Genomic DNA, 27,213 nt, shown 5'->3' on the forward strand with positions numbered 1-27,213 from the left:
GATTTTAAAGCTAAGTGCTAAATCAGTCATGGTTATTGATAATTTGGATTTTAGACAAGAGTGGATTCTTTTTCTGAAATAATTTATTCTGATTATAAAAGGAACACATGCTCACTGTAAATCCACTGGGAAATAAAGATTTTATTTATTTATTTATTTATTTTATAAAAGGAACTGTTACATTTTACTTTGCCCCCAATCTGCTAGAAAAATTAAAGGTTAAGGAGAATAATCACAAACAATAATTTTAAATAATCTTCTATAAAATCTGCAATTCCAACACTCAGAGATAATTACAAATAAATTTCTAGTTTAATTTTTGCAATAAGTTTTTTTATACATACACAAATTTTCTCCAACAGAATAAAGATCACATAGAATTTTGTCATTTTTTGCAATTCATATTATAGATTAATCATTTCATATCACAAGTACTTTTAAATGCTTTAATTATATTCTTATAACCTCCACATTTTATGTTAATATATTAAACTGAACATACTTTTGTGTTTGTATCAGTTTTGACTTTCTTTTCCTGTTTTACTTGGCTTATCCCTACCTTTCTTATCCTCTTCAAACTTCATCAGCACCTCCCCAAACTTGTTAATAAAAATTGTATGTCATTCTATATTTTTTGTGCCTTGATATGATTCTATGCTTTTAACTATGCATATATACACACATACAAGCAATTTTTGGCCAGCTTTTATTTTGTGAGAATTAGATATTTTATCATGTGTTTCATTTTAATTTTCTTTTTTAATGTGTAGTATCTAGTTTGATACCTTGTGGAAATCAAACTAAGTACATTTGTAATTGCTCTAGAATTCATCCTTTTTTTTTTTTTAAACCAGTTTCCCATTGCTCTGTATGTAGGTTAACCCAGTAATGAACAAACATTTTGACAGCATATTTGATCATTTTGGATACGTTATCAAAGTGGTATCTCTAGGCCAAAAGCATAAATATTTGATCTATTTTTATGAAAATAATACATTAAAAAACCAAACTATGACTAAAGTACTTTTGATGCAAAACATTAGTCTCCTGTTCCGTCTCACTATACTTTCTGGTTCTGTTCTCTTTCGGCAGTTACTTTAACTCTTTGAACTGTTTCTTCTGGTTTTATCTGCATAATGTGTACATGTTGCAATTTTTGAATTATTAATTTTAAATATCTAATTCTTATGTTAAATATAACTTATTTCTATAGTCAATATTCTATCAGGTTTTAATTTAACAAAAATCAGTATTTACATTACTGTGATGATATAAATATGATGCACTACAGCATCAAGTATGTTTTCTATGGTAGTTGTTTTTCTGGAAAACATTTTGTTGTTTTTTGAAGTTAATATGACAATCTTCATACTTTGATGGTTATCTTTAATATTTTTTCTATTGTTGTTTTAGGCCTTTCACTTTTCTCCGTATATTCATATATAAGATTATCTGAGTTGCCTTGTTTTTCCTGAATACTTCCTTCCTGAAATCTCCATCATTCTGTTTCAATCTTGATCAGTTATTATCATTTGAAGAGTTTCTTCTTCTCAATCTCTTTGTTTTACCACTTCCTTTTTTTCTGGACCCTAACTGAATTTTATTCTTGATTTATTTCCTCATTTTGCTGAAGCATATCCTGTAGCTTTTTTTTTTTTTTTTTAAAAAAAGAGTAAGGGAAAACTTGTTCATGTTTTTTATGTATAAAAATGTTCTCATTCTGCCTCTACCCTTAATTAGTAGTTAGGGTGGTAGCGTGTGGCGTCATATTTATTTTTATTAATAAATGCATCATACCTAGTAAAGAAGTGATTTACCACAAATAGCTGTGGTGACTAATGAGTTGCAGAACTCTTAACTTATAGGGAATTTAGGGTTCTAATTGTGGATGGAAAAATCTAAAAGAGCTACTGAACAAATATGCAAATTCTATTTGTGTTGGGATTCTTTGTGTGTTAAATATTAACATTTTAAAGTCTTTTTGTCAGAATTTTGAAGCCATTGTGCCATCATCCATCTTTTTTTTTTTTTTTTTTTTTTTTTTCCGGCCTCTTGAGAGGTTAATAATATCATTTCTTATTTTTTTTCATGTCTTCTCATTTTCTCTTGAAGAGCTTTTAAAACATTCTCATTATTTCCAGGGATCTTATATTTCATGACATGCTTGATTTTCCTCCCATTATGCAGCTGGGTTTTTAAATTTGAAAACTTGTATTTTCAATTTTTTGGATTTTTATTTATTAAAAATTATATTTAAAGATTTACTCTATTTTCTCTGTACATTTTTTGTTCTCTAAATGTTAGCTGGATATAGGTCTTCCTGGGTTGATTATTGATAAGAGGAAAAATAATTTTATTTCTTCTTATTTATTTTCCAACTTTTTGTTGTTTTGCTTTCTAGAGAATTTTCTGCACTTTATGCTAATGTAATTTTCATTTCATATTTTTAATAAGAGCTGTTTCTTGTTTTTTTTTCCTTATTATCTTGTTCTTGATTACAGATATGATCATTCTCATTTAAATGTGTTTATTACTTTGGTTTTTTTCCGTATGTTATCTCTGCTCCACCCGACACATTTCCTTTTCCTTGTTAATTTTTCTATTTGACCATGGAGATTTTCCTCAATAATGAGTGTCTTCTGGCAATTCACATATGAGTAAGGCAGTAAAAAGTTCTGTGCCCATGGGCAGTGCATGACAACTGATGGGGTTGCCAGGGAGTCAGACTGACCATTCCATTAGAGGACTTCTTTATAACAATATCGAGAGTCTACTTTCTGATACGCATCAGATTTTTACAGAAAAATTGTTTTCTATTTGGGGTAACATACCCCTAGTTCCCAGCATTTTGTGAGCAGAAGTTTAAGATTCCTAGAGTGTCTTAACATTTCAATTTCTATTATACTGACTTAGTCATTTCCCTCCCAGCCCCATCTCCAGGTTTAACACACCATCTCTTATCCACTTTTTACCATTTTGGTGTTTACAATATCAGAACCTATTCCCTATGCTGCCTTTTTTTTTTTTTTTTTTTTTTTAAGAAAACTGTCATTTCCTGCCTGGAAGAAAAAGAAATAGAACTGGCCTTTGTCACCTTATTTACAATCTTTCACCCAATGTTCCTGCATTTTGCCCTGTAGCTCTGTAGTACCTGATACTCCCAAGTCTCGAGAGACAGACAAACCCCTTACCCTGCGGTCTTACCCACCAAAGGGGCTTCATTTGTAGCTTTTTCTGTTCTACAAATGGAATTACATCTCATTAATCCTCAATCCCCTCTTCCAAAAATACTATTGCAATAACTTTTTCATTAATAACTATTTCCCTTTTTTCTTTTATTTGCCCTCATTGTCCTGATATGTATATATAATATTTTCAATCATACACAAGTTATAAATTTTTCATGTTTAACATGGAGTTCTGTTTATTTAAATAAATAACGTGTTTAATTCATAATCATATTGATTTTCAGAGATAATATATACCATCAGCAGTAAATGAGAGTGCTCATTTCTCCAGTCCCAAGCCAAAACTCTTAAAGCAAACATTTTGGCCAATATGAGAAATGAATTTGGTACCTTGGTCTAACTTGCATTTCCATCATTTCTAACATATGTAAATATGTGTCTTTACCTTACTGGACATTTGTAGTTCTCTTTTTATCTTTTAACGTTTACTATTACTTGATCATGTTTCTCAAGATGCTTTATCTTTTTTTATTATTGATTTACAAAATATCTTTATATATTAGGGATATAAATTCTTTATCATGTCTTTTGCAATTATTTACTTTTTGAGAAATAATAGTACCTTTCTTTTTGCTGACTGTTAATATACATGGATTCAGCTGATGTTCTTTATCATTAACATAACCTTCCATATTTCTTTCCACAGGCAGATCCTTGCAGCAGCCAAAAGAGCTGACCAAGTTGGCCATTTTCTTTGGGTGGGATCAGACAGCTGGGGATCCAAAATAAACCCACTGCACCAGCATGAAGATATCGCAGAAGGAGCCATCACCATTCAGCCCAAGCGAGCCACGGTGGAAGGTATGGGTTTAATCAGCAGTAGGTTTGCTGAGAGAGGTTCTGGTGCCATGCTGAAGGTCCAAGCATGTGATTTTTTGAGGGTTTGGGTTTTTTACCAAACTCATGTGGGGTTGTTTCAAACTTATAGCCATGAAATACAAATGAGGCCACACACCTGGTTTGTTCTTTTAGTTGAAATTCCTCTTTTGAGGAGTTCATATTATTTTCATAATATCATGATTAGCAAACATTCTTTCTTTTTCATTCATGCCACGGGAGCTTTCTGAGAGGAGAGCGTTATCGTTAATAAGTAAAATAATAACACATCCAAGTGTGTATAAGTGAGCTACGTTTTCCAAGAGAACACTTTCTCTTTGCAATGCATCCATTATTTCCTTAGCAGAAGAACAACAGAATCCTTTTCCCCCCTTAACTGTCAGGGTCCCTTCCAGCTCAGGGAGGCTGTAATGCAGTACACCACCTCTCTCAGGCACCAGCCTCCCCTCACCTTCCTAGGTCGCTTTTGTTTTCATTCTGTCTTCTTGCCTTTCTAAATTTATGCCTCTTTCTATGCCTTCCTTGCTACTGCAAAGATACTTAGAGAGACAGAAGTAGGAAAGGGTGTCTGTTGCCACCCTGTAATCTAACAAAATTTGCTGATTGTTATTCTTTAATTTGGAAAGAAAAGTTATTTCTAAAAGTAGACACTGTGTAAAGAAAAAGGGACTCCTCTGCTGATAGCCTGCTTTGTGTTGCTTTTCTGATGCGCCATGTCTCCAAAGATTCTCCAAAACATGCTTTGCACATTAAAAAGAACTCTATCCTCTCACTCAAAAAGGGATCAAATATTTGCATTTTCTATTCTCTCTCCACTGAAATCTAATTAATTATTCTTCTCAGAAGGCTGCATGTTCTGTGTAGGCTTTTTAGACAAATCAGGTTGTGGTTGTCACTGTTTCCTTTCTGTTATCTGGAGAAGATAAAGATCCCATGAGTCACCCATGTTTTCACTGGGAGGCTTTGAATTAATTTCATTCCCCAATACATATCCAGAAAAGGTTGCCTATCTTACAACCCAGAGCAATGCATTTGCAGATGAGTTGCAAGAATAAAGGACAATATTTTAACCTTCTCCACTCCTTGCTGTGGAAAAGCTGTGTATCTTCTCTGTGCCTTGCTCAGTGCTAGGAGTCAGGAAAACAAAAGATGAGGACTCAAAATTCTCACCCTCAAAGCACACAGACCTGAGTGCAGGTGTCAGAACAAGCAGAGACTACATGGGAACCATTGTGAGTACAGTATGGAGGGCACAAAGAGAGAGTTACCATGGAGGCTTTCCTAGGGTGGTGATGTAGTTGGGGAAGATATCCTTGGATGCAAGAAGTGATAACTGGGACAAAAGTTCCGTGGGAGATGCAGAGAAATGAAGGAACAGAACACATTGGGGAATATACAAATAATTCATTCTGCAGCACTATCCTGCACTCCTGCCTTCTTGAAATCCTTCCAGTTCTTTAAGAATGTTCCTATTTACAAGACACTGGGGAGACCTTTTCCTCTTTTAGAGTACTAATCGTTGCTACACTGTTGGGCTGATTGACTTCTATTTATTTTGGGGATCTCATCTTAGATGTTAATTTTTCATGGGAGTGATCTGTGACCATCTCACCCCAACCAAGCCTGGGTTAGAAGCCCCTTCCATTCCTTCTATGGCATCCCACAAATCTCCTACTGTTGGAACTCCTACTGTTGACTTGTCTCTGTCTAGAAATGTCTCTATTATGCACCATCTTACCCCAGCACGTGGCTCTTTGCTGAAAGTTGTAGGTGCTCAAACACATTCTTAAGTGATTATGTATCTGGAGGGATGGAGGAATCCCAGATCTTATAAGGACCTGGCACAAAATCTATTTGAAAGTGGGCCAGAAGTTGCATTGCAAAGGGTCTTGAAAACTATACTAAGGAGTTTGTGCTTTATGCTGAAAATCTGAAGAGCATCTGAGTGTGTCAGATGTGATTGTGGGGGCGTTGGAAGGATTACAAGCTCACTCGGGTGACTGTAAGGAGGGGTGAAGGGCAAGCGTTGGGTGATATTCAAGGCAAAGGAAGAACTTTCAGGGCTTCAACTGAAGTCCTCTCTTCCTAGGCTGTAGATGCCATGTAGACACAATGCACATATTCCATGACCATTAACCCCTGATGCCTGACATTTTGGAGAACTTACTGGGTTATCTCAAAGGTTTTATAAATTATTGAGAGAAAATACTATTTTCATGTAGATATAGAAATAAACAACTTTACAAAATCAAGGAACAGCATCATGAACTAGCAAAATAAAAATTAAGATTCCAAACAATGAAATTAGAGAGCAATGTTAAGAAAAACAATATTAGAATGTGATGGAATCGCAACAGTTCATATGAAATTTTCTAATCTCACCCAGAGAAGAGTAAAGATTTTTTTGTGGCCATGTACAAAAATGGTGTGGCTTCCATCTGGCCATATTGCCTAGGTGCATTTCTTATAAAGAGCAACCAAGTTTTGTTCACTTTCATAGCAGACAGAACATTAAGATAGTGGCTATGCATTTACAGTGTCACTTCTATGAAAGTAAAAATAAAAAAATAAAAAGAAGACGAAATGCATTCAGTTGTGCTAAAGCTTCTGGACAAAACTGTGAAATATCTAAAATAAAACTATAAATGGAGTATAGCCTGTGTGGGCAAGTAAGTTTTCCTATCCTTCCCTACAGTCATTTGCTTGTTTTCTTGTCTGTTTCTTTTTATCTTTTTCCTGTTTTGCAGATGTTTACATGGAATTATGCTGGGCTTATTTTTCAAATATTCATGATACTGCTACATTCCTGTATCTTTGACTGTATTGTATAATGCTATACCCTCAGATGTAAGGGAAAAGCTGATCAGCAATCTACCTTTTTTTTCCCCCTTTAGATCCATGTCATGACTATGTTCAGCAAACATCTGGATTTTTGGCTGGCATTTTTCTGAGTATGCATCAAAATAACCAGAAATTGTGTGAGACCAAAATGTTGGCAGATTTATTGCGTCTTTGAAAGTGGCCTTTCTCTTCTATCTGTACTTATTCTCCATTTATGGAAAAAGGGAACTTCAATGTTTCTTAAACAAAGGTGTAATTTTCCCCCTTTCGATTTAATGATGAAAAGATCCAGTTTCCTGGAGGGGTGGCTGCGGTCCCGCTGGCTGCCCAGTGTTTATGGGAAATCTGGGGAATGTCTCTAGAACTTGGCAGCACTCCTCCAGCTCCTGAGCCAAAACACTTCTGTAATTTTTAGTTTGTCTGCATTGTCTGATGAGCCAAGGAATCCCTGGCATTTCCTCACTCATGTGTTGCCCCATTAACTAGACTCTTAATAATCCTCTCCAGCCTCCAAGGAATCTGCAGAGTACTAATGGCCCACATCGCCTTCAACTCTTCATCCTCCAAAGTGCTCTGCTTCTCTGAGAGTAGGCTGTCCTAGGCATCCTCTAATTATGGCCAACAAGGGTCATGGACCAGCATCTTTTCATTTCTTCCATACTCATTAACACTAGGAAGCTAGTATAATGAAGGGTAGATTTTCAAAGCTAACTATAATGACTCTTACAATTGGTGATGATTTTCAAATGGGACTGTAGAACAGCTTGGTTCATGAGTTAAATCTGCAATGTATATAGGAGTAGACAAAAAATACCCTGGACCCAGCATTAAAGAGCTAGCTTTTTTTAAAATAGTAATGATTTTTACTTTATGATTGAATGAATTTTTTATTTTTCCTAAAACTGGAAAGATCAAAGCTGTGAAGATCTGAACTAAAATATTTCTGGCTCCAATTTAGATATGCCCTACTTTAGCTTCCCTTGATTACCTGCAATGGTCCACCTGTGTCACAGGGTTTTTCTGGGTGAATGAGAAAAAAAAAAGAAAATATTGCCTTGAACCACAGTGTTGCTTCTAAACAATGCATATGCCTTTTGGCCCTATCACCTTGTTTGATAAGAGAGTGGTGAGATACTACATGACAAACCTACACTCCTGCTATTTGTGGCAGAGTGAATTTCTGTCTAGTGCAACTACTTGAAAAAATATGGTTGAACCAAAACTACTTGAAAACATGGCTGAAGACTTCTTCAGGGCCTTTTGTTCAACTTTTTATGGTTTCTGAGTTATATCCTATCCAAGTGCCATTGATTCTGCATCATTGCCACTCTCTTTTTTCTCCCTTCCCTTATCCCTCTCTCATGAGATCTCTGCATTCTCCGAGCCTCATTATACATCTCATCTACCCTTCCCTGCTTTCCTTCCCTCATCATGTCAGCCTTGTTCCACATCTCATCCCTTCAGGCATGCTGTGTCGATTCCACTTTGAAGCATCTGTCACATATAATTAGTAACTCTTTGTATACATCAAGGTTATTAAGTAGGATCTAAATGATATATTTATCCTTTATGAACAAGTCCTAGGGGTCAAGAATAAAATAGTAAAGAGAAAAAGCTTTTTAAAAAAGATAGATTCAAATATACCTGGGAAATGTTGATGAACTATGTGGTCATTCTCCAGAAATCTAATTGAGAATTGAGAAGAGCTTTGAGAGAGAACTTCTTCTACAGGAAGAATGATAAAATGAGCCAGACCCAATAAGTAAGTTTTCATTGTCAAAAGGAAAAGACAAACTTCCCTCTTCCAAGGCCAGCATCCATTGGACTCACAAGTGAAATCCCACAGGGAACAGGCAGACAGACCATACATAAGAAAGGATCTCAGTCTGATAGGCTAAGCTACATGGTGGCAACAGATAGGCTCTCAATGGACTAACAGAATGCGTGAATATTTCTCACCCAGGTAAAGTCTTCTGTGGTTCTAGGAGACTTCCCAGGGCATTTATCCTCCCTGTATTTGTTCCAAAATCTAGGCCATCTCAATCTTATGGCACTTGTGTTTCAATATATTTTTTTTTTTTTTTTTGAGATGGAGTCTCGCTCTGTCACCCAAGCTGGAATGCAGTGGTGCAGTCTTGGCTCATTGCAACTTCCGCCTCTCGAGTTTAAGTGATTCTCCTGCCTCAGCCTCCATGAGTAGCTGGAACTGCAGGCATGTCACGACACTTGGCTAATTTTTGTATTTTTAGAAGAGACAGGATTTTACCATGTTGGCCAGGCTATGCTTGAACTCCTGACCTCAAGTCATCCACCCACCTCAGCTTCCCAAATTGTTAGGATTACAGGCATGTGCCACTGCACCCAGCTTCAACACATTCTTCTTTCACCACTGTACAGCTTTGGAAAGAGAATAGTAGATTCACATACACTACTCACAAATACCTTTGCCTATAAGAAATGTCCATGATTTCTCCTCCTCTATCATTAACCAATAACAAAGTCATAGCAAATTTTCTTTTCAAGGAGTTTGTTTATGAAAATAAAGGAGAGCTGAATATTGATAAATCTCAAGTCCTATCTCCCTCCAGCTCTGTTTAATGGAAATCTTTGGTAGCATTTAGGACACTAGTAGCAGTGCTTTGGAACTTTCTAACAGAGGGCAATCAATGATGAGAGATGCCCTGTCCCCTACCTTGCCACAGATGTCTGAACAGCTTTGACACCATATGTGGTGTCTTGGCAGCAGTGCAAAGGAGGGGCTTCCAGGTTCAGTAGAAAACATGCTACTTGGCAATGTCTTGGCAGTGCTACTGTGGCCAGAAGATCCCAGGGGAAGAAAGCAGTTCCTCAAAAGGAAGGGAGATAACCAGTGGACTCATTCGAGAGAAGTATGTGGACACCCTTTGGGGACATACTGCAAGAGCCATGTGGGAAAGTGTCCCTGGGGCTTGGTAGGGTATAGTGATATTATTAGATTATTCCTGCAGAGTGTGGCTTGGTGAAATTCCAGTTACCTCAAGGAGGCTGTGGATTTGTCATTTGTGACTGATGTTCTTGACATTCTCTTGGCCTTTTTGATAAGCAGAAAACTTCTCCCAATATGTTGGTTTAAAATGTCAAATGCTGACTTACCCAGCCTTCCCTGCAGTTAGAGGATGAACAGGTGACTTAATCCTGACTATTGGGATGCATGATGACATTATCTGAGGGAACTTCATAGAGATATTTCCCTCCCTTAGAAAAAAAAAAAGTCATGTTAATAGGACAACTATATAACATTTTATACAAACCAGAACACCTTAGAAGTAAAAGGGCCATAAACTGTGATTGTCCCAGCCAAACCAGGGCATGCAGTGACCCTTCTCACATGGGAAACTCCTGCCTTCTCCTCCTGTTTTTTTGTTTTTGTTTTTGTTTTGCTTTATTTTTTATTTATTATTATTATTATTATTTTATTTTCTGAGTCTCTGTCACCCAGGCTGGAATGCAGTGATGTGATCTCGGCTCACTGCAACCTCCATCTCCCGGGTTCAAACAATTCTTCTCCCTCAGCCTCCCCAAGTAACTGGGATTGTAGGCGCCTGCCACCACGCCCAGCTAGTTTTTGTATTTTTAGTAGAAATGGGGTTTCACCATGTTGGTCAGGCTGGTCTCGAACTCCTGACCTCAGGCAATCCACCCTCCTCAGCCCCCCAAAGTGCTGGGATTACAGGTGTGAGCCCCCCAAAGTGCTGGGATTACAGGTGTGAGCCACCGCACCCCGCCTGTCCTCCTATTTTTAATGTTATCACGTGAGGACAGGACACTGGAGCTTCTGTAGCCATCTTCACAGAAAGGAAATATTAATACCGGAGGAAGGCAGAAAAGACAGACGGAAAAAGCAAAAAGCCTAGGCCCATGATGGCTTACTTAAGCTATTGAACCAATCCTGGAATTCTCTACATTAGTATTTGTTCTTATGTTAGAAAAATCACTGTTATCTTTAAGGCACTTTTAAGCTATTTTGTTGTATGTAACCTAAGGTATTCTTAATAAAATACCCGTCTTATTCACCTCTGTATACCCAGCACTTGAATAATACCTGTAAATTAATGAACTCTCACAAAATAGCTGTTGAATAAATGGGCTTTACAAAATAATGATTTTTTAAAAATATGAACTATAAGTCTTATTACTATAGAGTGAAAGTTCAGATAGCTTCAAGATAGATTGTTACCTTTACTATTAATATATATCCCTATATTTATCACCACAGGAAATATTATTTTGGTAAATTTCTATTATAAAGTGAAGCTATTTCACATGCCTTTTTTATAGAAATTATGAACTATGTGAAAATATCCATGCAAGAGTTGTCCCTAAGGGAAAATATAAACTAATGAATGCTCTTAAAATCATGAAGTCAGTATAGCTTGTAGATCATGAGTGGCAACAAAGTTGTAAAATGGAGAGAGAGAGGCAGAGAGATTTAATATTTTAAACAAATACCCTTTGTATTGAAATTAGAAATGTATAAATATTGATATCCTAAATTTTAATTCTAAAGAAGAAAAGCAGAATGCCAGTGTCTTGATAAAACATTTCTCAGGTCTAGGAAATTTGACACCAATAATATTATTGGAGGATTTCATTGAATAAGCACATCTGACACTGAGTAGATTTTTCCCATAAAATCATTTAATACCTCGCAGCTTAAAACCATGAGTTTCATGTGACCCTTGCCCAATTGAGAACTGATTGTGTGGATAATGTGTGCTCAAGAGTTCAACTATGTCAGCAGCAACTTTCTCCCTAAGTTATCATATCCACATTGTGATATTGTATCCCTCGTCTTTCTCCCTCCCCCTAAAAATTGATTTCACTGTCATCACATCATCATTAGCATCTCTATATATTGCAAAGTTATAAGTAATGGGCTGTCGGATAGGGAAGATAACATTCATCCAGCTTTCAAATGTTAACTGTCAGACCTGACTATAGTCAATTGCTGGTGACCATAAAACAGAGATCTTTGCTAACTTATAAATTTACACTCTAGCAGAAGTAGACAGATGATAATCAATAGGTACAATAAATAAGTAAATTATGTACAATAATAGGAGGTGGTAAAAGCTGTAATTTCTATTCTTTATTGATATTTTTTATTTTGGTCATATCTTTTTTTCCTGTTTTCCCTTAGTTCTTTGTCCATGGTTTCCTGTTGCTCTTTGAGATATTTAAGATAATTGATTGAAATTCTTTGTTTAGTAAGTCCAGTGTCTGGGCTTCTTAATGGACAGTTTCTGTCCATTTTTCCTCCCTTTTAATAAGTTGTATCTTCCTATTTATTTGTGTTTTTAAATTTTTCTGTTGTGAAATCCTTGGCATTGGAATCTTACGATGTGTAGCTCTAGAAATAGGATTTTCCACCTTCCCTTTAGTGTAATGTTCTTGATTGTTGAAGGCTACATTCATGTTTGTTTAGTGACTTTTCCAAATTATTTCTGCAAAGATTTTATTCTTTGTCATGTGTGATTACTGAAATCTGTTTTTTTACCTTATACTCAACCAGTGTCTCGTCAGAGATTTCTCTAAATGTCAGGACTATTAGAAAGAAAACAAAACAACAACAACAACAACAACAAAACAAAACAAATCATTCCCAGTTTTTGCTGATTGGCCTTGTGCTGGGACACTCCGTCAACCCTTAGTTAGGCCCCTCATAACTCTGCCTTATCTTTCACTTCCTGCTTGCACTGACCTAGGTCAAGCTTAAGGTCTTCTCAGGTCTTTTCTGAGTGCACATCCTGCCCTGGACATGCACATGGGTTTCTAAATTCTCTATTATATGTAGGTAATTTTCAATGCCCTCATTTTTCAAAAGAACTCTTTCCAGCTTTTTCTCCTAGGCTTAATGCTGTACATTGCATGCGTCATCTCTAATCCTTTGCCCCTGGTGGCTATGGGTTTTTCATTCACCTCACAGTGTTTTCAAGCAATGCCTCCCTATTCTCCAACCTGGGAAGTTCTGAGTTAGATGAAAAAGAAACAAATAAACTTTGTCCATCCTTCAGGTATCCCCCAGACAAATTAGAACAGACAAATAGAATAATTTGTGAATAAATTCATCTTTATTCCCTCTGGAACCCTATATGAGGATCCCACAATGGACACATTGACCTCTGTTCTCAGGGCTACTGCTAAGCCTTGGTAGGAGGTGGGATAAAGACAAGTAAAAATGTCACAAAGCTTTCCCATCTTATTTGTCTTTTTCTTGATTTAATGTTCACTTGGTTGCTGTAAACCTTTGACTTTTCAGCATTCTGACAAAATTGGTTTTGACACTTTCTACTTGTTTTTCAATATTTCTGTGGCAGGACAGGAGCTTAGAGCTGCCTACTCTGCCATTTTGCTAACATTACACCTGACAAGTGCTATAAAGTAAGAAAAAATAGAGCAGGAAAAGGGAAATCATCAGTGGTCAGGGGTGCTGCAATTTTAAATGCAGTGATCAAGATACTCTCATCAAGATGTCTTTTGATAAGTGATTTGAATAAATAAAGGAATTATCCAAGTATCTATCAGGGAAAGAGTGTATTGGGCATAGAAAATAGTGCAAGGGTCCTAATGAAGGAGTATACTAGGCATGGGTGAGAAACAGAACAGAAACTGATGAGCTGGAGCAGAGTGAGGAAGAGGGAGACGAAGTCAGGATATAATAGGAGGGTCAGATCTCATGGACCATGCAGGCAATTGCATGTACTTTGCTATTCCATTAGGAGACCATTGTAGGGTTTGAGCACAGGAATAACCTGATCTGTCTTATGTACTTAAAGGATCATATTGGCAGTTAGGCTGAATATACAACATAGGGTAAGAAGGATAATATCTAGGAGACTGGTATGAGGTTATTGCCCCCAAAACAAAGAAACAACAACAACCACAACAAAAAACAAATGAGAGATGATCGTAGGGTGAACCAGGGTGGTAATGCTGAAGATAAAGAGATATGTATGGATTTAAAATATAGTTTGAAGCTAAAGTCAGCAGAAGTTTAGAGCAGGAAAAAACATATAAGAATGATTGCAAGGTTTTTTACTTGCATACTAGAGAGATGGAATTATGATCAACTGAGATGGAGAATACTATCATTAGAGCAGGTTTTAAGGGAACAAACAGCAATGCCAATTTTGAATATGTTGAGTTTGAGATACTTATTAGACATCCAAGTATCTATCCAAGTATCTCAATATCTGAAGGTAGGCAAATAAGTAAGCAACTGGGTACATAAGTCTGGAATTTATGGGAGACATCTGGAAACAAAATTCAATTTTATGGAGTCATTGAAATGTAGATGGTATTTAAGTAATATAGAAAATAGGGGACCAAAGGACACTTGCTAGAATATTCTGTCATCACGAGGAGAAGAAAAAGAGAAGCCAAACTGGCCAGTAAGGGAAAACAAAAATAACATGAGTATAATTTATTGGAAACCAGGTGATGTAACTCTTTTTAGACTGGAGCGATTTCATCAACTTCGTCATGTACTGCTGTGAAGTCAGGTAGAAGTAGTGAGAAATGACCATTCAACTTGACAATGTCTCTACATCATTGGTGACTTTTAATGTAGGCTTATTACATCTTAGTGATTGGAAAAAGTCTGGTGAAGTGGATATAAAAACGAATGGGGTGATGTGTCTATAGTGAATATCATCCTCTAGAACTCCCACCAACTTCTTCCCAATTTTTATATGAGCACACCACAGACCTTAAGGAAGGAGAACTACAGTCATATAGAACTTTTGAGTATCTCTGAAGAATAGGCCATTGTCAATGACAAAAGTCATAATTACATAGAATAAATAATAATACTGCCCTCTAGAATACCAAGTTAATTTTGCATATGAGGTCATGTTGAGACATACAGATTGAGCAAAAACTTAAGAGAAACTTAAATGAGGCAGGTATTTTGCTATCTTAACAGCATGATTCAGTTTACTTGTAGTCCTATAATCACCACCAATTACTCTGTATTGCTAAGAACAGAGAAAACAGATTGGTTCTGGAGTTAACCCACATCAGTTCCAGTGTTGGTTGTGACAAGAAGTAGCTAGAGTGCTAAGTAGGCATGGATAGATGTTTTGGACAGTCTATTCTAGTGCTGTCAAATAGAAAACGAGTGGACAGGATTAAGAGGTTATTGAGAATGTTTTTTAGCCCTAGAATTCTCTGATTTTCTACGGAAAAAAACAACTGTGCAAGGTAGATAAAAAGAACTTGAAAGACTGCTGTCAAGAAGAGGTGAGGGAATAAAGAGAAGGGATTACGGCTTCTTGAAGTTATGGGTACAAAAGTTAAAATGATTAAACAACAAATTTAAGATCTTAAAATACCTCTCTTGATTTTATTCATGTAGAGGATAAACAACAATGGCATTATTAGAGGAGAGGTTGAAGAAGAACAAGAAAGGGAGCCAACTAAAGGTAAAGTCTAAAATCTAAATCTGAAAAGAAGAAATCTACAAACCAAGTAAGAAAAAGGGGAAAAATATCACAGGCATCTTAACATTTTGAAACGTCCTATCTTTGGAATCAGCTGCTGCTAAAACGAATTGTTGTGAAACTTGTCCACAATGTACCTTTTTTCCCTTTTAAGGACATCAGCAATTTGTTTGTTTGTGTGTTTTTTTAATCACAAGGACAAGAAAACAGTTTTTATCTGTTTTTACCATTTAGGAAAGCAGGAACTTGGTCCGTCACTGAGGAGAAGGAATTAAATAAAGACTGGGGCTAAGACTTCTCTTCCTTGCATGGTCATGCCATGAGCTCACAAACTTACCTATGGGTTGTGAAGAACCTATGGGCTGTGATTTTTTTTAATCACAAGGACAAGAAAACAGTTTTTATCTGTTTTTACCATTTAGGAAAGCAGGAACTTGGTCCGTCACTGAGGAGAAGGAATTAAATAAAGACTGGGGCTAAGACTTCTCTTCCTTGCATGGTCATGCCATGAGCTCACAAACTTACCTATGGGCTGTGAAGAACTGTACCTAGTGCAGCAAGAAAGTATAATTAGTTTGGATTGAGTGACAACAATAAGAAAGAAGTGCTTGAAACTATTAAATCCAGGGCTTAATATGAAAGCAAATCAGTAGAGGGAATTGAAAGGGCCATTAAGTTAGCCAAATGGACAGCTGGAAGAAAAGTCATTTATAAATTCGGGAGGTTGAAGGGGTTTTTTAATGTTCTTTAACAAAAATTAGATGCTGGTTAATCTCTTCTCATTTGGAAAAGGGAAGAAAAAAAACATCTAAATAAGGTGAGTGTCTTTTAGGCTCAGTATGTTCCCGATATTAGGTGTGTGCTATAGGTTAATTGAAATTTTAAAGTTAAAATGACCTTCTTCTAACTTTAAGTAGAAACTGTTTTTTACTTAGTCAATTGTAAAAGGGGGATGTTTTGCAGACTGTTTCCAAAGACTAAATTTACTGTACTATTTGTAATTTGTCTGAGAAAATTACTTTGCTAACCTCTTAATACTCCATCCTCTTTCATATTGCAAAAAGAGCTGACTGCTTTTTTCTTTGAATTCACATTTCAGACAAAAGTGCCAAATTGTCTTGTTGGATTTTAGGAGGTTTTGGCAAGAGACATAGGGTGGTCCAACTTGTGAGTTTTTGAGGTTGTTTCATTGAACGTGTCTTCAATAAACTTTAATTGAGTTCAACCTAGACATACCAGTAGGTCCTAGCAATAAAGAAATAAGATACTGTCCCTATTTTAAAGGAACCCATGATTAATTTGGGAAGTCAAACAAAAATAATCAAACTATTATAATGTCAAGGGATGGATTGTGATAATAGAGATAAGCTTAGGGGGTTGTGTGTACACCAGTAGATAGAGGGGGTATTAGCTGAAAAAAGTAGGCAACATCAGAGTGACGCCTTAAAGAACACATACTAGTTGAACTAAGAAATAAGGGCGGAAGGGTTCATTTAAGGGGGACAGAATTTACAAAGAGCCAAAAGTATCAGTGTGTCAACATGTTTGTTAGGATAAGCTGGAGAACATGAAAGACTTCAGATATGTGATGGAGATATTGACAGAAACCACATCATGGTCTGTATTCATGCCCTCTTGAGACCTATAGCAAAATGGACCACTCTGAGTCTTTGGGATATGGGTTCTAGCATTTGATATCAACCTAGAGCTGAGACTAGTCTTTCTGAGATATCTAGTGGAGTTGAGAATTTATCCTAGACTGCCTGGAAACCAGAATGTCTACAGTATGGCAAAAGAGTCTAGGACTTATTTACCGTTTGAATGTATCTACTTAGGTTCAGCCTGCCTGATGCCATTAGTAAACTTTACACAAAAGCCAACAAGTTCCTTAACTTATTAGGACTAAAGAAAAAAACTGACAAAAGATACCATTTGTTTTTCTTAACTGTTCTTAGACACATTTCTTTATTAAAGACACTTATTTTTGTATGTTGTTGCCTTTGATTATTGTTATTGTTAAACTTTTTCTTGGAGTGTAATTAGCATAGACTAAGATAAGCAAGTCTTAAGTGTACCACTCGATGACATTTGATGTACGTATTTGCCAAGGTAACCACTACACAAAGCAAGACATAAAGTATTTCTATCACACCAGATAGATTCTCAGGGTTCCATTTCCTGTCACTGATAGAGGTTACTGTTGACTTATCTTTCACTTTATATAAATATAATTATTTATATATCGTACAGTAAATACATTTTTTTCTATTGCACTTCAAATAATTATGTATGCATGGAATTGTACAGTATCTCTCTCTCTCTCTCTCTCTGTGTGTGTGTGTGTATGTGTGTATCTATGTGCATAGTAGGGGAGTAAAGACTTTTTTTCTCATCTATTGCTGGACTCATGGCTGAAACTCCAATAACAACAGACAAATTAACAAGAGAAAAGCATACACATATATTTAATACAAGTTTTATGTGACACACAAGCCTTTAGCAATAAAAACCAAAAGAAAAAGGGAAACCTGTATATTTTATGCTCAGTATGATGAAGAGGTGGACAGTTGTGGAGAAGTATGACTGGACAAAGGGGGTATGATCTAATAGTAATAAACTGGGAAAACATAGCAAGGTCTGTTTGTTCAGATTCTTCTCTCTATCCCTGTCTTTGGAGATAAGGGCAGTTGTGTCCTCCAGATATAGGGAGGATCCTTCTTGAGTGAGAGTTGTGTGACATGTTTCAGAGCAGAAGAACAGGAAAAGGCCAGAGAGTAACCTTCCTGCTTCTTCTGTTTCCTCAAATGACAAGGTGCCATATTTTGGGGTAGCATGTCCTGAACCTCATCAGTGCATGATCAGTGCATGTGTGTGTGTGTGCATGCAACTTCTTTCACTCAACATAATGTTTTGGAAATGGATCCTTACTGTTGCATATAATAGTAGTTCTTTTTATTGCTGTGTAATATTCCATTGTACAAATATACCACGATGCATTTATCCATTGATACATCATAAACATTTGTTTTATGAGAGCTCTCTAGATGTAATTTCTGATACTTTCTATTTTAAACTGAAAGATTGTATTAAGACACAAATACTCCTATCTGATGTCTTACTGAGTAAATTCACATTTTTGCACATATTTTTCAGCTAATGTACAATTGTGGCAAAGTACCCTAGTGCTTTTTTCCATCTTCTTTAAGCCTCACTGCTGTTGAGTCCCCTAGATGAGCTTTTGATACAGACATACAGAAAAGTAACAAAGAAAAATAATATATATGGATAAAAGGCAGTGGAAAAGTTAGATAATGCAGAAAGATATAGCTATATAATGCAGCCAGTGTTAGAAATGAATTATTTTTGTTCTGAGTTGTCACACAAATACAGAGTTCATAAGGTTCTGATACTAATAATGATACTAGCAAGTTTTAAATTTAGATGAGAATCTTATTTGTACTTCTACCTATAAACTTAAATGCCTTACGACCTATGTGTAGACATGGCATTATGTGTAAGCAAAGAGTTCAATTATTTGATGAATTTAATGAATATAGAAACTAACCTCTGATCAGTCCCAAAAAGTAGTGTAATTAATCATATAAATTTCCTCTTAAGGAAATAGTGTCTTAGCTATTTCTGATCTCTCTGCTACGTGTTTTTTCCCTGTTCTTATACAACAAATCACAGTGGAACAAAATTTCTCTTTTTCTATTTTAGCTCATAGTTTAACACTCTTGGGTTTGTGGCAGTTGTGTTTTTTTTTTTCTCCTAGTCAAATACCAGTTTTCCTAAAGTCAGTCACTCTGACACTGACATTTGGAGCACTAATTCATTCTAACCTCAGGGAATTTGCTTTTTAGGAATAAATTGAGCATTAAACATTTCTGTCTGATGATTTTAAAAAAGTTTAACAGAATTTATCCTACATAGGCCAAGTGAAGCATAGCATATTGGCACTTACTTTTAAGTGCCATGAAATTCTAAAAAATGTTCTTGTCTCAAATTGATTATTTCAGCTATCAACATCATTCATGCAGATGCTTGTGACTTATGCTATGATGCTATGGTTGGGTTATATCTGGCCTCCATATGTCAACATCAATGTGAATGGCCTCTGGCAAATTAGTGTGTGATTCCAAGAAAAACCCCAGAATATCATGAACATAGTCAATGGTAAAATAAAAACAGGATTCCCTTGAAATTAGTTGTGAAAAAATAAAAATGGAACATATGAAGTTTTTAATTATTTTTCCTCCATGAGTAGAGTTGTTGGATATCTACATGGAGACATTTCCATAAAATGTTAATGATGACAATAGCAATGATATTAGTAGTGAACTTCTAGTGGATACTTATGATATGCCAGATATAATAAATACCATCTTTAAAGTAAAAACTACTTTATTGATATTCTTTAGATTAAAAAATGAATACTTGGGTTAAACAATTTGCCCAAAGTTACATAAGAATATATTTGCTGAAATTTGGATTTCATTATAAGAGCTATCTGATCTCTACCACTTTTTTATTTTTAAAAACGTTTATGTGTGTATTTATCTTATTTCAGTAGTTTTTGGGGAACAGGTGTTTTTGTTGTTGTTACATGGATACATCCTTTAGTGGTAATTTCTGAGATTTTGGTGTACCCATCACACCAACAGTGTACACTGTACCCAATGTGTATTCTTTTATCCCTTAGCCCTCACCCCTCTTCCCCCACCCCAGTCCCCAAAGTCCATTAAATCATTCCTATGTCTTTGTGTCCTCATAGCTTAGCTCTCACAAGTGAGAACATATGATGTTTGCTTTTCCATTCCTGAGTTGCTTCACTTAGAATAATGGTCTTCAACTCCATTCAGGTTGCTGCCAATGATATTATTTCATTCCTTTTTATGGCTGAATTGTATGCCACCTACCACTACATTCTTAACTACTACTTTGTGCTCTATTTAGAGAGTGGGAGATTTACGAGTAGAAGCGCAAAATTCGTTATCCTCTTTTGAAAATGAGCTAGAGAAAGTACTGGAAGTGGTATATGGTCATTAGAAATGTACCTTTTGTAATGGCATCAATGTCTCTGATTGACTTCCTTAGAAGCAGAGTTGAACTCAGGGATTCTGGGCCATACCTTATTGAGGCATTGCTTATGGGACAAAGGAAACAAGTAAGCAAGAACATGTTTGCCACTGGAGTCTCACTTCCCCCTGAACACATCGTGATCTCTGGAGCATGAACTGCACAAGAGAATTGGTCACCGAAAGGCAAGAGGGATGGATATGTGTATTCCAGAGTCAATCATTCATTAGCCACAGGCTGTCTCTAGGAATGAGATATAAATAATTCTGGAGTCAGCTCCTGTTTGGCCAAAGGAGAGGGAGATAGTTATGAATCATTAGCAGCCTATCACACATAGTGCATCTTTTTTAGGAGTAAGAGGGGAAAGGCACAATAACTACTTTTACTTTGAAAAGTTAGTCTTGACATGTCCCAGGCTAGCAGTCCCTCTCCACCCCATAACTCCACCAAAAACTAAAAACAAACTGTGACTGACATAGCAGGATCCTAAATCTTTGTAATGTGTATTTCTCACCTTCTGGTGCACATCTGTCTTACAAAGACATCTGGAGAACTTGCTGTTTATCGTTCAACATGTCTGATTAATATGATATCATCAATATAGTGGTTTCATCTGATTTTCTGCCGAATTGCCACAATGTTAAAATATACTGTAGCTTACATATACTGTTGTTCCTCTCATATGAAAGCAAGCTGCTTCTTAAACCCTTTTCTTTTAGATATTAGAAAAATCCAAAAAACTAATTTGCCAAGTCAATGTTCACATAACATGTAATGGTTTTGTTAATATTCTCTATAAAATGTAATCACATTGTTATGGAAATATTTCTGTAACAATGTTAATGATTATAACAACAGTAACAGTAGTGAACTTCTAGTGGGCACTTATACTATGCCTGGTGTTATGAAATATAATCTTGAAAGTAAGAACTACTTTATAGCTATAATTTGATCTACTACTTGGTTTAGTTTGCAGCAGTCCACTATAATCTACCAAAATTAAGCTTTTTTTTTTTTTGTAAGGATCAAGCTAGTAAGATCGTGGATATGATGGGTGTCACCACCCTTGCTTCCTTTACATCTTTATGGGTGACACCAATTCATCATGCCTTCCCTCAAAGGTGTAATATAGTTCATTCTAATTATATACCAGGGCCCAAGGAAACCAGTAGTGTGTGAATCCATGGACCACCTGTGAAACAAACCTGGACCAGGACTCCATTTATTTTCTGATCCAGAGCTTCCATTCTCATGCATGTTTTCAGGCAATGGTGGTCAGCATCATGATTTTCATCCCTGTGTGTGAGCTTCAACTCAGGTGTATGAGAGTCCTTGAAAAATCTAGTTACTCTCCTTTCCTTAGTGTATAGTTTTCAAAATTAATGTCATAGGTACATTTAAGGAAGAAGTGAAGGAATCACTTCTCTATTTACTTATAATGTTGCAAGATCCTACCTCATGGGGAACTTCAGTCAATGCGTTCTGAATCTGGAAACTGGACAGAGAATTGTAACTTTTCCCTGGAACTGCTGACCTCAGCCCAGTTCTATAATAGTATCTTCTGTTAGTCACAACTTACAAAGAACAGCCTCCCCTGGCCTTTTCAGTGAGTATGGATTCCCCTTATGCCAGAGTAAAAGGTGTGCCTACAGGTCCCCTCAAGTGATCTAGTTTGCCTCTGTTTTCCTTTCTCACATAATAGTCACATACCATCAATTTTTTTTTCTTTTTAACTCTTGAGCACTTTTATTTCTTCCTTCACTTTCTGCTAGGCAATTTTGGCATCTCTACTTCATTTAAAGCCATTGCTTTTTTTCCAAGTCCCGAGGAAGCATCTCAACCCTTCATAGAGGGGCCCTCAGAATCCTTGTCAAAGTGTTGAGTCATAGACGAATCTCCAATATCAGCAAATTCTCTTGTATCCAGCTTTATAGTCTGGCCTCTCCTAACCTTGGCCCAGCCCTGTAGAATCTATTTTATTTTTATTTTATTTTTATTTATTTATTTATTTATTTATTTATTTATTTATTAGACGGAGTTTTGCTCTTTCACCCAGGCTGGAGTGCAGTCATGCCATCTCGGCTCACTGCAAGCTCCACCTCTTGGGTTCACACCATTCTCCTGCCTCAGCCTCCCAAGTAGCTGGAACTACAGGCGCCCGCCACCACGCCCTGCTAATTTTTTGTATTTTTAGTAGAGATGGGGTTTCACTGTGTTATCCAGGATGGTCTTGATCTCCTGACCTCGTGATCCATGCACCTCACCCTCCCAAAGTGCTGGGATTACAGGCGTGAGCCATCGCACCTGGCCTATAGAATCTATTTTTAAACACACTCTCCTAGTATATGTCAGCCAGGTCCTGCAGCTTTTCCAATGTATAATTTATCTCCTCACTTGGCAGGCCAGCACTTTCTCAGTTGGGCCACACAGAGATTTAAACCCAGTGGATTTTTTTAGTTGCCAGGATGGGAGAAGAGGCAGAGCCTCACTGCCTTGTAGACCACCGGCTTCCTTCTGAGGTGTTCCAGTATCTTCAAGCAAGAGCCCCCGAACTGTCTTTTAACATGGACAGTGGGCCAGAGGTTTCAGGGGAATCTGGGTATTGAAAGTTCTCAAATATATTTACCAAGCTGTCACCATGCTAAGTGAGGTGAGGGGAAATGGTTACTTCCTTTGTTAGGTCTTGTTTTACCTAAAGGGAATTCTTTTGTGAACAAAAATACAAAGACATTTTGAGCAAAGGACCAAAGATTCTCTAGAGCAAAGTTTCTCAAATGTTTGCATTTATCGAATCACTTGCTGGGTGAGTTTACTAAAACACAGATTGCTAGGCCTCAATCCAGAGTTTCTGATTTGGTATGTCTGGAGTGGGATGAAACTCTTGCATTCAAGTTCCCAGGTGATGCTGATGCAGCTGGCTCAGGGACCACACTTTGAGAACCTCTGCTCTGGAGAAAGGGGCAGCCCTGAGCCATTTAGCAGCCAACATACTCAGCAACTGAGGGATAGATATCCCAGTTGGGAAAGGAGAACAGTGGAGTACCAAACTCTCCAGCACAATCAGTGCCACATAAATCTAAATGGTGTTGACATAACCATTCTGATCAAATGTAATTCATTTCAGAACAGCATGTTTATATGCATCTCTATCTATTGAGTCTTTTAAATATTTGTAATGTTAACAAAATTAATATGAATAATTGTATTCTTCCAATTGATGTACCAGTTGAAACATTGGGTATTTATGAGCTTCCTCCCAAATTCATTAGTTTACAGTTTTGTTTTCTGTCTCTTGACAATGAAGAAATACATGCCTACATCACATCATGAGCGAGAAACAGCACCAAAGCCAGACCTGAATGTGTGTTTCATTGTAATGAGTAACTGCTTAAAGAAACATCTATAGTAAAAATAAATCTAACTTGTCTAAGAAAATAAACTACCCCTTCTACATGCCCGCCCCCCACCTCCGGCCCCAAAGCATGAACACTACTTGATTCTTGGCAAAGTGAAAAGAGCTTTGAAATTAGATTTAAGTGACAACCACAGTAATTAAAGGTATCAACATCTGTTGAACAACAGTAGGCAATAAAAGAAAAAAAAAACACCTTATTTTGAGAGAAAAACAACAGCCTAATTGTGGTTATCCAAGGAGGCCTCTTTAAAGTTCAAATTATAATTATTGAATAGGTGTCTCACTTCTGTCAGTGTTGGGCTAATTTTGTCTTGAGAACATCTTAGGTGGGACGGCAGGTGAGTTACTATTATGTTCTTTTAAACTGCAGATGGTGACGCCATCATAGTAAGTGATTATAGCATTTTTTCTTTAAAGAACTGTAAGTTAAAAGTGTTCCCAGGTGGTATTTGTTGCTAATGGCCATATCATTAGTTAATGGGGTTTAATTAAGCACCCTGTGTATCAAGAGAAAGGAAAAGACATGGAGCAGAAGCAAAGGACATTTAGAAAAGGAGATTGGGGGCTGGGCCCAGTAGCTCACACCTGTAATCCCAGCACTTTGGGGGGCCGAGGCAGGTGGATCATCTGAGGTCAGGAGTTTGAGACCAGCCTGACCAACATGGCAAAACCCCATCTCTACTAAAAATATAAAATTAGCCAGGTGTGGTGGCACATGCCTGTAATTCCAGCTACTCAGAAGGCTGAGGCAGGAGAATCACCCATTGCACTCCAGCCTGAGCAACACAGTGAAACTCCATCTCAAAAAAAAAAAAGTTTCTCCCAATTATTTTGCCACCAGTCCACCCTCACCACTATAATTCCTTAAAGATACTTGTATTTTCTCCTCACTACACTTATCAAAATTATATTTAAACACATAAATATTTGTTTAACATCTGTGTTCCTAGAATATAAGCTTTATGAGAACACAGATGGCATCTCTCTTGTTCATCACTAGCATGGTGCCTGGCACATAACAGCTGCTTGAAGAAACTATTGAAGACATTAATTGGTTAATTAATTAAAGTGCTTCTCTGCATTGCCCAATATCTCTGGAGCCAAAACTCATCCTGAGCATGTCTGCAAAGTTATTGTTTATTGCTCAAATTGCATTTTATCAAACAATTATAACTCATTGAGGAAAAAATATTCTTATATTGAGTATTTTAGACATGGACTCCAACTGAATATTCATGAATTTCCTTCTTCATTGCCAGATCTCAGGGTGTACCTTTCCAAGTTATTATTCTACGAATCTAAAATATTGCGACTCCCCTCTGCCTCCTATCGGAAGGAAGGAAAAGGAGAGGAGGAGAGAAGAAATAAAGCATAAGAAAGAAAATAACTATTGCTATTTTTTTCCTCAATTTAAATTCTATTATGTAATCCAGTTGGGGTCAACGAAGAAATACTGGTTCTAAACTCCAGTTAACATATTCATATTTATGTATTTGTATTTATTCATATATTTAACATTTTGACCTTTATAGTGTTATCTAAGTGCAAAATTATCTTTCCACATTTGCCTTCAAAAATTCCATTGCTACTCCCTACTATAAAGTATTCCTAAAATTGGAAGGCAGTTGGGCCTCTTGATTTTCACACCAGGTTTTGCTCTTTAATCTCTAATGAAGCTTGTTAAGAAATAAGCATTCCTGAGCCCTAGTATGTGAGGTGGACCAGGTGGGAAGAGATAGCATAATATTTGCGTTGTTAACAAATCCTTCAGGTGATCCTGATGTATAATCAAAGCTGACCTTAAACTCACCTAATTTCAAAAGCAACCATTTATTGAACATCTGTGTTGAGCAGGATGCTATTCTAAATAATGTGTAAGAACATTATAAGTCCTACAAAAAACTTACGAAAATATAAGTGTTATTTATTCTTTGTGTAGATGAGGAAAACAACACTTCGAGAGTTGATGATTTTGGTCAGGGCTACTAGCTTCCAAGTCCAAAGCCAGGAATTGAACACAGGGCCCTCTAATGCTGAAATTCCTGCTTTTATCATTCCACTGCAAAACCAACTGTGGCACTAAAATTCAGTGACTGCAGCTTATCTCAGCTTTAGAATTAGCAAAGATTTTTCCCATGACAAGACATTGTAAAAGGCTGATTTACCAAGGTAACAGATTAGGAAAAATTTTCTAATTCATCGTCATGGCTTTTGTGTGTCCTATACCATTTGATTAAAAAGTTTTTGACACTGTGGATACCCTGATAATGTAGTCTGGTTTAGAATCTTTGAAGAAAGGTTTGATGTAAGAGAAACTATTGATTTGTGTGCCCCCAAACCATTTCTGACCAATTCGTCACTGCTGGGTACCTAACAATTAGTATTTTAACTTTCCTGCTGCTTTGAGATGGCCAGGTCACTGAGTTCTGGCCCATAGGATGCTAGCAATAGCACAGTCCTTTGAACCTCGAACCCTTCTCTGTACCTTACTGGTAGATATGATGCCTGGAGCTGCTTTGCCTGTGAGTCACTAAGTCAACCTGGCAAGGACGATAGAGCAGAAACTCAGAATGCGCCTGTGTCTCCGGTAACTGCTGAACCTTGGTGCCAGCCCTAGACTTTGTGTTTTCAGAATACTTGTTGGGCAAGACAGATGTACCTCTTTAAGTTTAAGGTCTATGACTCACTAATTCTATTTCTTGTAGCAAAATGCATTCCTCTCTGACATGAACTTTGCTAGATATAGCAAACTGCGCTATAAACCCCTCACAGGTGATTTTTTTCCTTTATTTCTGTGGTACCTAGGACCGAGTTTTGCAGACAGTAGAAAGCCTGGGAAGTTTGTATGGTGATGAGTATATGTGGGATGGATCTTGATGGATTTCGGTATGTCTACCTTTTGCTCTATGAGACTTATTAGTCTCTTTGCAGGTGCTCTTCCTTTCCAACATAACTTAAAGTTTTCTAAGAGTTAGCTTTTATAAAGAACCGTAAGTGAAAGCAAATCTCAGCCCCCACCCCCACCGGCCCTTATGTTTAAAACCTGGACTGTGTTAAGGATATTCGTTCTCTGACGTTAGTATTAATCATAACCTGCCTTCTGCTCTATGAGACTTGTTAGTCTCTTTGCAGGTGCTCTTCCTTTCCAACATAACTTAAAGTTTTCTGAGAGTTAGCTTTGATAAAGAGCCGTAAGTAAAAGCAAATCTCAGCCCCCACCCCCACCCCCACCCCCACCGCCTCTTATATTTAAAACCTGGCCTGTGTTAAGGATGTTAGTTCTGTGACGTTAGTATTAATCATAACCTGCCTT

At 36.8% G+C, this 27,213-nt stretch overlaps 1 protein-coding gene across 2 annotated transcripts in view; it reads left to right on the forward strand.

Annotated features, from left to right (window-relative positions):
- Nucleotides 1-27,213, forward strand: part of GRM7 (glutamate metabotropic receptor 7) — a 902,461-nt gene that overhangs the window by 441,198 nt on the left and 434,050 nt on the right. For both annotated transcript variants that reach the window (XM_015130351.3, XM_015130352.3), the window contains exon 4: nucleotides 3,895-4,049. In XM_015130351.3, the coding sequence (XP_014985837.1) occupies nucleotides 3,895-4,049 (155 nt within the window). The remainder of the gene's footprint in view (nucleotides 1-3,894; nucleotides 4,050-27,213) is intronic.

This window comes from Macaca mulatta, chromosome 2 (assembly GCF_049350105.2).
Source record: "Macaca mulatta isolate MMU2019108-1 chromosome 2, T2T-MMU8v2.0, whole genome shotgun sequence".
Lineage (NCBI taxonomy): Eukaryota > Metazoa > Chordata > Mammalia > Primates > Cercopithecidae > Macaca > Macaca mulatta.